The 12,448-nt window shown below is 33.8% G+C and overlaps 2 protein-coding genes across 2 annotated transcripts; one reads left to right on the forward strand and one right to left on the reverse strand.

Annotated features, from left to right (window-relative positions):
• On the forward strand, positions 1-1,540 carry LOC132047311 (mavicyanin). Its single transcript, XM_059438324.1, has 2 exons — positions 1-276; positions 887-1,540. The coding sequence occupies exons 1-2, from the start codon at positions 108-110 to the stop codon at positions 1,228-1,230; spliced, it is 513 nt and encodes a 170-aa protein (XP_059294307.1). The 5' UTR covers positions 1-107; the 3' UTR covers positions 1,231-1,540.
• A 65-nt stretch (positions 1,541-1,605) lies between these two features.
• Positions 1,606-8,524, reverse strand: LOC132047310 (chloride channel protein CLC-a-like). Its single transcript, XM_059438323.1, has 7 exons — positions 8,091-8,524; positions 6,352-6,552; positions 6,079-6,256; positions 3,735-4,267; positions 2,836-3,209; positions 1,918-2,663; positions 1,606-1,789 (listed from the first exon to the last, which is right to left on the reverse strand). Exons 1-7 carry the CDS (start codon positions 8,252-8,254, stop codon positions 1,682-1,684), a joined length of 2,304 nt encoding a protein of 767 aa, XP_059294306.1. The 5' UTR covers positions 8,255-8,524; the 3' UTR covers positions 1,606-1,681.
• Between the last annotated feature and the right edge of the window lie 3,924 nt (positions 8,525-12,448).

Below are 12,448 nucleotides of genomic sequence, written 5' to 3' on the forward strand. Positions count from 1 at the left end.
CTTCTTGTTTCCTAAATTGAAGGTCAGGTTTATCTCAAAAAACTAGCTACTACCTATTTATAAGCTGTGAAAGCAAGTGTGGAAAAAATCAATTAATTACAACCAATATGAAGGCTCTACGCAAATCTTTGTTTATTTTTGTAATTGTAGCGGTTATGATCCAGAAAACAGCAATGGCGGCCCAACACGTTGTTGGAGGAAGCCAAGGATGGGATGAATCCACTGATTTCAAGTCCTGGTCTTCTGGTCAGACATTCAAAGTTGGAGATACACTAGGTATGTTAATTGCTCATTTATTTGTGTCGTTTATACCAAAATCAGGTAGAATTAGAGGTAGCAAAATCAACACATTTTTAACAATGCTTAGCTCATCTAAGTTTAAACTAGTTGTGTCATAACACATTTGTTGACTTGACCTAACAAGTTGAATCCAGACCTAACGGGCTGAATCCAAAAATGATCCATCAAATAATTGGGTTGAAACGGGTCAAAATGCAACATAAAGTCAAACATATGAAGTCAAATTTGGAGATTGAGAATTATGTAAATATGAAATAACTAAGCTAATAATATAAGAAAAATACATTAGTTTTCACCCTTTTTTTATATTAAAAAAAAACACCAAATAAAAAAGGAGGGAAGGTGTTCATGTTGGGTAGGTTGAGTTATGACCTATTATTCGTCTTTACCAACCTATCTTGTCCCAAACAAATTTTGGAGAGATGAGTCTTGAATGTTAATTTGATTTGTTTTGACAAGCTCAAGTGGATTCTTTGAGATTTCATTCGATAGACTAGTACTAGTAATCTGCATACCTTGTTTGAATAGAGAACTAAACTTTTTAGTTTATTGATCATTTAGCTACAATTTTTCGATATTTTTGCAGCATTTAGGTACAATCCAGGCCTTCACAGTGTTGTAGAACTCGAGGGTGAAAGCTCATACAAGAGTTGTGATATAAGCAGTTCCGTGAACTCGATGAGTGCGGGCAACGATGTTGTTAAACTAAACAAGCCAGGGACTCGATACTTTGCTTGTGGAACAGCAGGTCACTGTAACCAGGGAATGAAGCTTAAAATCACAACTGTTACTGGAAGTGCACCTTCTAATCAGGCTGCCTCTTCCACACCTAGCTCCTCTTCTGCAGCTTCTTTTCGGATTTCTACTCCGTTCTTCGCTTTCATTGCTGCAACTTTGACTATACAAATAACTATAGTCTTTCTGTTATAAGAAATATTTTTGCTTAATGATTCAATGTTTTGCACTTGATGAGGCGGAGTAGCTGGTATTTATACGGAGTGGAGCACTATGTTAATTTTGTCGGTAAGTTGTTCATGTGATGTATTGTGATTATTTACTTCAAATTTTGTTAAGACTTTGAATAATGACAGTAATTTGTTTGTATTGTTGATTACACTCTTCTTGTAGTCTTATAAATTTACTCTAAAGTATAAGTTTTGGTTTTGTCTCAAATGTAATTGAATCCTATATTTCTATGTAAATGACTATTGATAGCTTTTATAAATCATTTCTGTCAACTTATTTACATAGTGAAGTGGTCTTTAGGCGTCCTGTCGTTTACTTCTGCTGTATCTCTTCCTAAAATACTGGAAGAAAAGAAGGGATGATTGGAAGAAAATATACAATAAGAATGACAAGCATATTTTCTCCATGAATAAGTTCAGTGCCCCTTTTTGCTACTCTTAGACTTTGCCAGATGTGGGAAGACACTCAAAATGTTGCAGGCCCTTAGATCTTGTCTGGTTAAGATTCCAACCACTGGAAATACCTACAAAAAAGCACAACGCAAGTTAGTTATACTACTTGTATTGAAAAATATACGTAAAAAGCTCTATTACTACCAACTTCTTTGGGATTGAGGCGTAGTTGTTGTTGTAAACTATCTTCTATACTCACCCCTGCTGCTTGGTATTTGGGTACGATGATCATGTGTCGAAGCCCCACTTGCCTGAAAGCCACTAATACCTTTGCTACTGACATGCTTTCCGCCACGGTATGAGGGGTTGTGTTGATCAAGGGATGCAAATCAACATACATCTCCATTTCATCCTTTGTAACCGTAAAATCTTCAATTTTACCCCACCTTTCTGCTAGATCAATCCATGTGAATTTCTCCTCTACTTCCCAATCCTCTGTTCTCCTTCTCTCATTCAAGAACCACTTCTTTTTTAGCACCAAAAGAAGGTGAGTCCTTAAGACAAGTCCATGCAATTCAGGTATCTCTCCACCTACAACAGGGAATCCATTGTGTGTGGTGTTTTTTAAAACCTCTACGATTCGTCTCACTTTCTCAATTCCCTGAAGTGTAACTACTGGTGGCTTTACATCAGCAAGTTCACCAACTGTGATATTCCTCATCCATGGCTCAGGATGTGCTTCCAAGAAAGGTAGACCTTTTAGTTCCAAAATTATTTCATAGATACTTGGGTTAAAGCAGTCTCCTACACTTTTAGCAATTAGAAGGACTAGCATTGTGATTGGTAGAAGGAGGAGGTTGTTTGTTAGCTCAAGAAATATGACACAAACAGAAACAGTCATTCTCATCGAACCAGCCATAAGGGAAGCTGCTCCAAGAACAGCATACAACCCTTGATCAATTTTTGTGTAAGGTCTCATGGCAATGCCAAGCAAGCGACCATAACCTGAAGGGATAATTACATTTTTGGACCATTCAAAAAAATATAGCCAGAAAATGTATAGGTTTTTGTATATTAAGTATAAATATACATATAATATACATAATCAGTGTATAGAATGTGTATATTTTGGCTAGCGCCCGTAATTAATTTCTGGTAAAAATGGAAAAGCCCTAACCTGAACCCATGAGGATGATTGGAAGGAAGAGACCAGAGGGCACTGCAATTCCAAAAGTAACAACTCCCAAGATGCAATACAATACAAAGAAGATGAGAAGTGACATTACTTGGAATTCAGTGGCAGTGTTTAGGGAGAAAATGTTTCTGACCGCGTCCTCGTTTGTTGTAAGGAGAAGAGTGGCCAGATCATTGTAATAGCCATTTGGACAGTTGAATTGTTTGAAGTTTCCTGTCCCTCCAGTAGCAGGACAAGACACTGATAGGGATGAATCACAAGGCTTGCATTTAGCAAGAAAAGGAAGTCCATACATGCAAATGGAGGTGAAGAGGGAAACACTTAGAGCAAGAAACAGCTTATGTAATTTTCCCTTCCTGCAATATCACAGAAGAATCAATGTTAGAGCAGCCTTATCTGGAATATTCTTTATAGCAGATAAAATATAATATGGAAGACCTTTTGAATTGTGTAACCACCTCATCTAAAAGCTGAAACAGTTAGAGAGAACACTTAGTTATATTATGTTTGAGCCTGATTTCTTCTCTTTTTCTTCCATGTGAAAGTTTCTTTTTTGCTTCACGGATGATAGTGAGATTTGAACTCAGAACCTCTTGTCTCCTCTGATACAATGTAGGATTATGTTAATACCTCATCTAAAAGTTCAAGTTGTCAGAAAGAACACACTTCTAATTACTTGATCATATTATCTCAACCAAGATGATGTCTTGAGTAGGAATCAAGATTGAGTTAAGGTCCAAATAAGGACTTCAAAAAGGTACTGAGCATATATATCAAATGGTTTGGTGAGCTTCAATCTGTTTCTAATTTCAGTAAGTTAACTTTAGAGAACATTCTCTGCCGAATCTGGAGGAACTTTTAACTCAGTCGAGAGTGCTTACTCGTTAATGAGATTATAGAGCCTGAGGACCTTGTGGAGGACATGATTGTAGAGGCTACCAAGGAGACCGCCAATGACTCCAATAATAACAACTGGGATGATGTCCACACCATGGTACCTAACAATTACACCACTCACATCAAACATGATAAGTCCTCCTCTACCAAAAAGTCCACAGCTACCAGATTTGCAGTATTCCATAAAGGCTCTTAGTACTACAACCACAACAGCAGTGCTAAAGAATGTTCTCCAGAGGAGGGCGCTTCTCCACCACGTTGCAACTTCCTCTAAAGCAAATAATACGCCACCTATTGGAGCACGGAAAGCAGCACAGACACCTGATGATGAACCGTATGTAATGAGATCTCGCTTGTCCCTATCATTGTTGAAGTAACGGAGCCAATGCCAACTTAGTCGAAAATTGTCTGATCCACCTTGACCTAACAAAGAAGCAATGCAAGTGCCAATGTGAATTAATGGCCCTTCTTTCCCAAGATCTAAGCCTGCTGAAACTGCTCCAATGCTTCCAATGATCTGTGAATTAGTGGAAGGTAGTAGTTAAAGAGTCTGCTTTGAATAGACTGTTACTTGAGCTTTAAAGACTAATGAACCAAAAGCATACATGCTGAGGTTCTATAGTGTATAAATAGCAGACAATTCCAGGTGAGAACTTGTGACTAGAATCCGTTTCTGCTCTACAAATTCATTTTTGCCAAGGCATTTGAGCAATTAGCTTAAAGTTCTGATTGTTTTACTCTGTAATGCCTCATTGTTTTGCTTGTCTCCGAGAGATTAATTATTAACTTGTCAAGCAGTTCTCCCTTCCATTCATTTTCGGGCAAGTTGTTATATTTGAGGCCAAAAAGATGTTAGTTAACAAATTGTAAATATGTATATGCCATTGTGACATATAAACCAAAATCTCCTGTGCTCCTTCCTCACTTAAATGCTGGATGAGACGATTACGATGGCTATGACAGAGGATTAAAAATCGGTGCACATCTGAGTACTGCCTGTCCCCTTGTAACTACGTTAAAGAATTGTTGTCTGAATGGAATCAAAATGGTAAAATTATACCGTTAGTGTATATAAGTTAAATCCAATATGAAACAAGGTGCAACACTCGGTGGTTCTTTTATGCTGGCACTTGAATTATCAGCATTAATGTGTTAGTATATGTGTGTGACGCACTATTAGAATTATATTTTTTGACTGTAGTAACTTTTTTTACTGCTTTAGCTTTTTTTTAATAAATCCTATTTTAATACTAGTTTGTACAGCTAGCATTTTAACTGTATTTTGTTACTGCAGGTACTATAAATTAGAGTTCAACAGAGCTAAAGAAAATAGTTTCCGTTGACTGTATAGCCAAATATTTCTCTTAGCCTTACTCTATTAAGTATACTAGGACCCCCCCCGAATCCTTGTCGATTTTTTTAAACAGACACCTAAACTATACGTTGTCCTAATTACCCCCTCAACTTGAAAATATGATAGCTTGGACCCCCCTAGACGCTGATGTGGCAAAGAGCGTGGATACACTCTCTTTTAGGTGCGTGGATGGGTGAAAAATCGAAAAATCAGCTTCCAAATGGAGTATTTTTCAACTATTAATTGCCACATAATCAATATAATGATTTTATTTGATCCAATTGTATTTCTTATTGATTTTTCTTAATATACATTGCATATTTTATCCAAATTGTGTTTTTTTCTTTTTCAATATGATGATTATTTATTTTAGCTATGTATTTTTTTTTCTTTTTTCGGATCCAAATCTAAATAACTTAGTTGAAAGTTTCAACTTGAAATTCTATTTATTTTATTCAATTAAAAATAAGGTTTAGCAAAAGTAATGAAGTTTAGACAGTGTATTTTTTACAAAAATATTGTGTATTTTTCTTTTCATGCAAGTACTATTTATTTAACCGTGCATTATTTTTTCGGTCAAATTCATAAAATATTTGGTTAATATTTTATTTGATTTCTTTTAGATTCAATGATTAGTATATCTTCTTTTCCGGCCAAATATATAAAAATACTTGATTAGAATATCATTATCTTTAGGCAAATAAAAAAATTATATAAAAATAACTTGATTAGAATATTATTATCTTTAGGCAAATAAAAATTATAGTCAAAATATTTTCAAAGAAAAAAGATGATTCAAATAATTTTTGAACTTAAAAAGTAAAAAAAAAAATATTTTATCCTTTAAAAAATGCCACATGGACAAAAAAAATCCATGTGGCAACGCGTGTTGACCACCTCCATGGGTTTCTCTTAGCCTATCATATTTTCTGGGGGGTATTAAGTATTTTTTTTTTGTTAAAAACAACACGCACCTTGACGAAGAGTGTGGTTGCTCCAAACATATTGGGAGTGTCTACACCATTGAGATAGGCTTTGATTTCCGGAACTCCAGGCCCAGCAGCGGTAGGTGCAAAATAAACAGTGAGAAAGGCAGCTACCAATGTCAGCAGAAAGTTAGCACCCGCAAAATATGCAAATCCCATAAGGTACCTACATCATTGTTTTAAGTCAGATTTTTGAGATGTTATTTGAAGGTATTTAACATAATTGTTCAAATCATCAAGTACTAATTAAATGTCAATAACCTTTTTTCGTCAATATAGTTCACTACAGCCCGAAGTTTGTAACCAGCAATATTTTCGGTTGAGAGACCGATGAGGGTGGCCACACCTCCTGTAAGAAGCCCGACCAGGAATGCCAGTGTCCATTTGAAGAAGACATACTGTAATGCTTGCGCTCTGGATCTTCTTCTCCAGTCATGCTTGAATATATCATTCTCGTTGACCCTAAATCAGGAATACATATATAACTGACATGCATGAACGTATTCAATTTCTGAGGAACTTGGTAATACATAATGTAAGGTTAATCTAACTGATGGTTATCTAACTTTCAGTTTATTCGACTAAATAAAACTAACTTTTATATCCAAAAAATAACTAAATTATTCCTATATATCACAGAAAATTTAAAGAAATACAGATTCGGTCCAAAAAAACAAACAGATTGTTATCTCAGTGAATCGCCTTAGGCAATATCCACGCCTAGCACTACTTCAAAAAATAAAAAACCTATATTCTGAAAGGAAAATAACTCTGCTTTAATCTGAAGTGGTGCTAACTGCTAAGTAAATATTTTGTAAATATTTCACCCCCCAACTTTGCTTTAAAAATCAAACTCCACCCTCAATTATGAACAATAGACATTCTCCCCCTTTATCCCAAGCAATGTCTATTTTACACTTGACATTTTCCATCCTCCATCTATGTAATACCTTGTTATATTATATAAAAAAATTAACATAGGTATTTATAGATTTTTATTTAAATTCATATTATAAGTAGAATAATCCTTTTATGAATTTATCACATCTAGTTTTACTTTTATGATTGATATTTTAAGACACACAGACATTACCTGTTATTTTTACATATATATGTATATGTATATTTAAATTTCACTTCTCTATTATTCTCTATTGTTAATATATAAACGAATTTTGGTTGTCATTAATGGAATACTTTAAATTATAATTTAAAATTCATTTATAATACGTAGATAATCTTTTAGGAATTTGTTATAGAATATACCTCTTTTTTTATTAATTATTTTGTATCACCTACATTGAAAGATATTTATAAAGTTATTATTACATGTTATTTTTACTTGTATAAATAGATACCAGAGTTTTGATAATTATTAATAAAAAAACTCTTTTTCTTCTCATTTATTTCATTATAGAACGGCCTCATTTATTTCATTATAGAACGACATTAAGTTATATACTCAACTAGTATTTTTCACTTTTCTTTTTCCGTCTCGAAATTAATATTTAATTTTTTATAGGAAATTTGTTGCATAGATTAAAGAGATTTAAAAAATCATGATTTTAAAGAAGTGAAAGTAAAAAAGACAAGTTGATAATGTAACGGTAACATAGGAATTTACAAAAGTTAACTAGGATAAATGGGGGGAGAATGACTATTGTTCAAAGTTGAGGGGGAGTTTGATTTTTAAAGCTGGGGGTGAAAATGATTTTCGCCCTTTTGTAAAGTAAGTAGTAGTAGATACAGATATACATGCATTACAATTTTATTCATGTGACAACCAAGGCATTATTCACCAATCGAATGCAGAATTTCCGGCATTTCTGTATTTTCTGTGACATAAATATAGTTGAGTTATTTTTTCCATTACAACAATTAGTCTTATGCCTTTTAGTCATAAAGTCGGATGACCATCTGTTGAAATTACCATAGACGTATAAAGACAGCAAATGTTCTAGGCAAAACGGATAAGATTCACTAAAAGTGATTATTCTTACTCATAATCCAAACTTTCGATGTGGGAGACCTTAGCTCCCACAATGGCAATTGGAGTGGACGACAATGTTCGATTTCTCTTGAGCAGAGGCTGATGCTGGGAGTAATTGCTCTCTGTGTCTCTTTCTTCTTCATTTATAGTCGCAAATCGATTTGGCTCCTCCATTAAAAAAATTAAAGAAAAACCAGAAGTGAAGCTTGTCTAGATATATACTCCACTATAGTTGCTAATTCAGATATTGAAGCAGAGGAAAAGAAGAAGAAGAATGGATGCAATTATTTCTGTCTTTTTGGAAGTCAAAATCAGAGAGGGAGGAAAACGTGATTCATATCCTTGTATGTCTGCTTCTGGTGAGAAAAGAGAATTACTATTTTATTGATGTTGATTGTAGACTATAATTGTGTTGTTTTATTAAACGCTTAATGCATATGCGGCCCCCTAAACTTGCTCTTTTTTTCTATTTTGGCACCTCAACTAACTGTTGTTTCTATTGAACCTCTGAACTAGTCCTCAAGTGTGTCTACCAAATGCAATCCGGCTTACATAATATTCCATCTTCAATGTAGCACTATGCTAATATATATTTTATTTTAATTATGTCGTCTTTTAGCTAAGATTAGTAGCAATTGTTTTAAAAAATGAGTGACTCTTTAATTAAGTCTTCGCAGTGGAAGAATAATCCAGCAATAAACCGACACATCCATGACCTAAAGAATAACTTATCACATGTCTAAAATATTACTCCACCTATATTTCCCCAATTTAATTTCTGCTTCTAATAAAAATCAAATTTAGGGGGTTTAATCGACATACCGATGACGAAGTTCGGGGTTAATAGAAGCAATGACTTTATTGAGCTTAAAATGAAAAAAAAAAAAAAAAAAAACAAGTTCAGGGGCCGTATATGCATTAAGCCTTTATTAAACTAATGTGACTATATGATTGATAGGAACGTTTATTAGGATCAATTTTAAATTGGAAATATATCTGTGGATAAATTGAAACCTAGTCGGCATGATTTGCTGGAAGATTTCTTGGGACCACTAAAGAAATTATCCATCTAACATGTTTCTATTACATGGTCCGTCCATTATAAAATATGATGGCAATAAGGTAAAGTCATTTATGTTAATTGATAGTAATAAATTAAAATATAGAATTATCCCATATTTTATCTTCCTACGTGCACCAACTTGGCTGGACAATGGAGAGACCGGTGGTAGGTTTGGGATGATGTTCGTGTAAATATTCACTATAACGTTTTAAGTGAATCTTACGTATGGGAAGGTACAAAAGTGGAGTCATTTTAATGGTAAACTTTGGGTGTGTGATTGAAATTTCTTGTTTTATCTGCATGGACATTGGCTTGTTTAGTGCTAGCTGTCTCTCAAATCATGAGTTATATGGTTTAAAATCGTGGAGTACACAAGTTGTAACCTTGTAGGCTAAAATTGACGTTAACCAAAGCTGATTGACCAAGTCAGAATTTAGAAACTCTGTATTAGTGTCTATTCATCCACTGGCATATACTCCAACAATTAAAATGTGTCGTCATTGGTGTTCACCCATGTTATCTCTTTGAGTTTGATAGAGAAAGCACCAATCAATCAAAGAGCTGCTTTCTTAGTGTTTGTTATCTTACATGCATGCTACAATAAGTTAAAATATATTTGAGATAAAAAAGAAATAAAAATTAAATTCTTTGAATGATGATCGTCATCTTTATCCGGATCACAATTCTCGTATTTTGTGTTAATGTGCAAATTAGCACATGAGTGTCTTTCTAATGAACTAGCTAGGGAGTTAATAAATTAACATCCCATAAGGAGAAGTGGAGAACCCCCAATCTACAAACATATTGGATAAATAAGTTTAGATGCATTCCACGTACATTAATTAACTTAGATCATATATTAAGAAATTAATATAAGAATGTATGTATGATCTTATAAGTGTATTCGGAAAAAGGAAAAGTCTACTTGATGCATATATTAGATAAGGTATATATGTTAGAAGAACTCATACAAATACGTAAATACTATAACCATTTTATGTAAATCTAATTGAAAAAATAATAAAATTATACATCGTCCTATTCGTCCACTTATCTCCGAAAAAAATGTTTGTTCAAGATTTTAACACAAAATTTACATGTTTGTTCAGGATTTTAACACAAAATTTACTCCTCCACAATTTTTTAACAAAATCATCCTCTTCTCCCCCCACCGTACTCATTTAATTTGGACCCCACGAATAATGTTCCAAGTTTCATAAGAAGTTTCCACGATGCTACCTATATTTGTACTATTATAGCTTGTTTGGTTGGTTGTTACCTATAGGCTATATTGTATTGTTATTTCAGATATAATACTACTCATATTTGTTTTTTTTTTTTTTTTTTTAGTTTTCCACCGGTGTCTAGTTGCTTCAATGGAGCAAGATTGTTGTATGTAATGGTGATAAGTGTCATTTTATGTAACGATTGATTTAGTGTGATTGCGTTCTTACCTTTTTTTCTTATCTTGTCATTACTTATTATTTCATAATTCTATCTTTTACGTTAATTTCTTTTTATAATAGCTTTTTTTTTAAGTATAAAAAGCTTATAATTTTTCAGAGTGTTGCTGCGTGGCATTTTGAAATGACGAGAAACGACATAATTTATGCAAATATTATATTTATTAAAATAATAAAATACAATATGATACATTATGACAAGGAAATATATATGTGGTTTCATGTGGAAAATCGGGACGTCAAGCCAAGATAAGTGGCTGTTGGATCAGATTTTCCACATCTATAGTCATTTAATTTTCTGTATTGTTCCTTTCATTTCGCTGTCCTTTCTTGTCAGTTCTTACATTTTTTAACATCTTGAATTCCTATCACAAGAACGAGAAAAGGAAAACGACAATTTTGGAGTTTTACTCAACTCCATCTCTCAGGGTTCTCCTTACGGATGTCCAAGTGTCTGGACTCTAAAAGACACAAGTCATGAATTTCTGGACTCCAAAAGACACGTCATGAATTCTTTATAACTCCCAACTTATTTGCTCTTTTATTTTCCAACATAAAAGTTGTCAGCAATCGTATGGCTTGGACGGTTGCTTTTGCAACCACCCAATATCCTAATTTTATTTGGTTAATGGCATTTCTTTCTTTTTTTTTATCGTAACAAGATAATGGAAAAGATATACTCTCTCCATTTAATTTTATATATGACAATAATTTGAAGCATGAGAGCTAAACTATCTAATTTTCAATGCCAATTCGGACATAAAATTAGTGGTTGGCAAGTTTTTTAATGAGAGTACCAATAAGGCCAGCCCCCTCCATTTTCTAGTGCCTTAATGTGTGCTTCTTTTTTTTTCAATGGGAAATGATGTTCAAGTCAGCGAATCTCCAGGGATCCTGGGGCATGTAACATGTCAAACATTATTATTCCTACTTCTGTTAAATTTTAAATCAAATACGATGCTGATTGCTGGCGCATGATACATGCTAAACAATTAAGGAAAAAAAAAAAGCCTATTTCCATTTTGCTTTAAGATACACTTCTTTCCATTTTCATTTCCACGTTCAAAACCAATGGAGTAGACTTTGAGTTCCAACGAGTTTTTAACAGAAACGTGATCATACAATCTTTTCTTTAATGTATGATTCATATTCGACCGTCCAAATTCTGATCCTAATAGCCAAAGAGTAATATAATTCACACAGCCTCCCCCAACCCGATGCTAGCCGTTTATATAATTGTTTGTGACGAATTATAATATTACAGTATCCTCTTTGAAGACTGTATACAATGTGAAGCAAAACTACGTCCAGAAAAGTTTAATGAAATATGATAAAATATTAACTCAAAAAAATGACGATCAAACAGCATTGCTTGGGTGTCTGAACTAATATTATCTTTCTACATGTTTCATACACGAAATTCCCCACCTCTTCATCTGCAGTACTGTAAATCTGATAATCATCAGACGATCGAAACTGTTGAGAGTTTCTCTTTACCCGTGATTAAAATTTAAATTACACCCAAACAAAGAGTAGAGAGCTAACATCGAACAAAAAACAGAAATCACCAGCAAAATAGAAGTTCGTTCTAGAAGCCAAGTGCCAATCTTTTTTTTTATGACATGGAACCCGCAGCCGCTACCCTTTGGGTGCGCACAGAATGCCGCATTTTTGTCGAATAGGTACCGCAAAACCACACAAGTGCCAATCTGACATATTAAATTCATTATTCAAGTTGTTCAGCTTCACAATCTCATGAATATCAGAGATTCAGAAGCCATTTTTGTGCTATACCTGGTTCATAGATCGGTGTGGAGACGGGAGACACTTGTACGATTCTTT

The sequence above is a fragment of the Lycium ferocissimum genome, chromosome 2 (assembly GCF_029784015.1).
Source record: "Lycium ferocissimum isolate CSIRO_LF1 chromosome 2, AGI_CSIRO_Lferr_CH_V1, whole genome shotgun sequence".
Lineage (NCBI taxonomy): Eukaryota > Viridiplantae > Streptophyta > Magnoliopsida > Solanales > Solanaceae > Lycium > Lycium ferocissimum.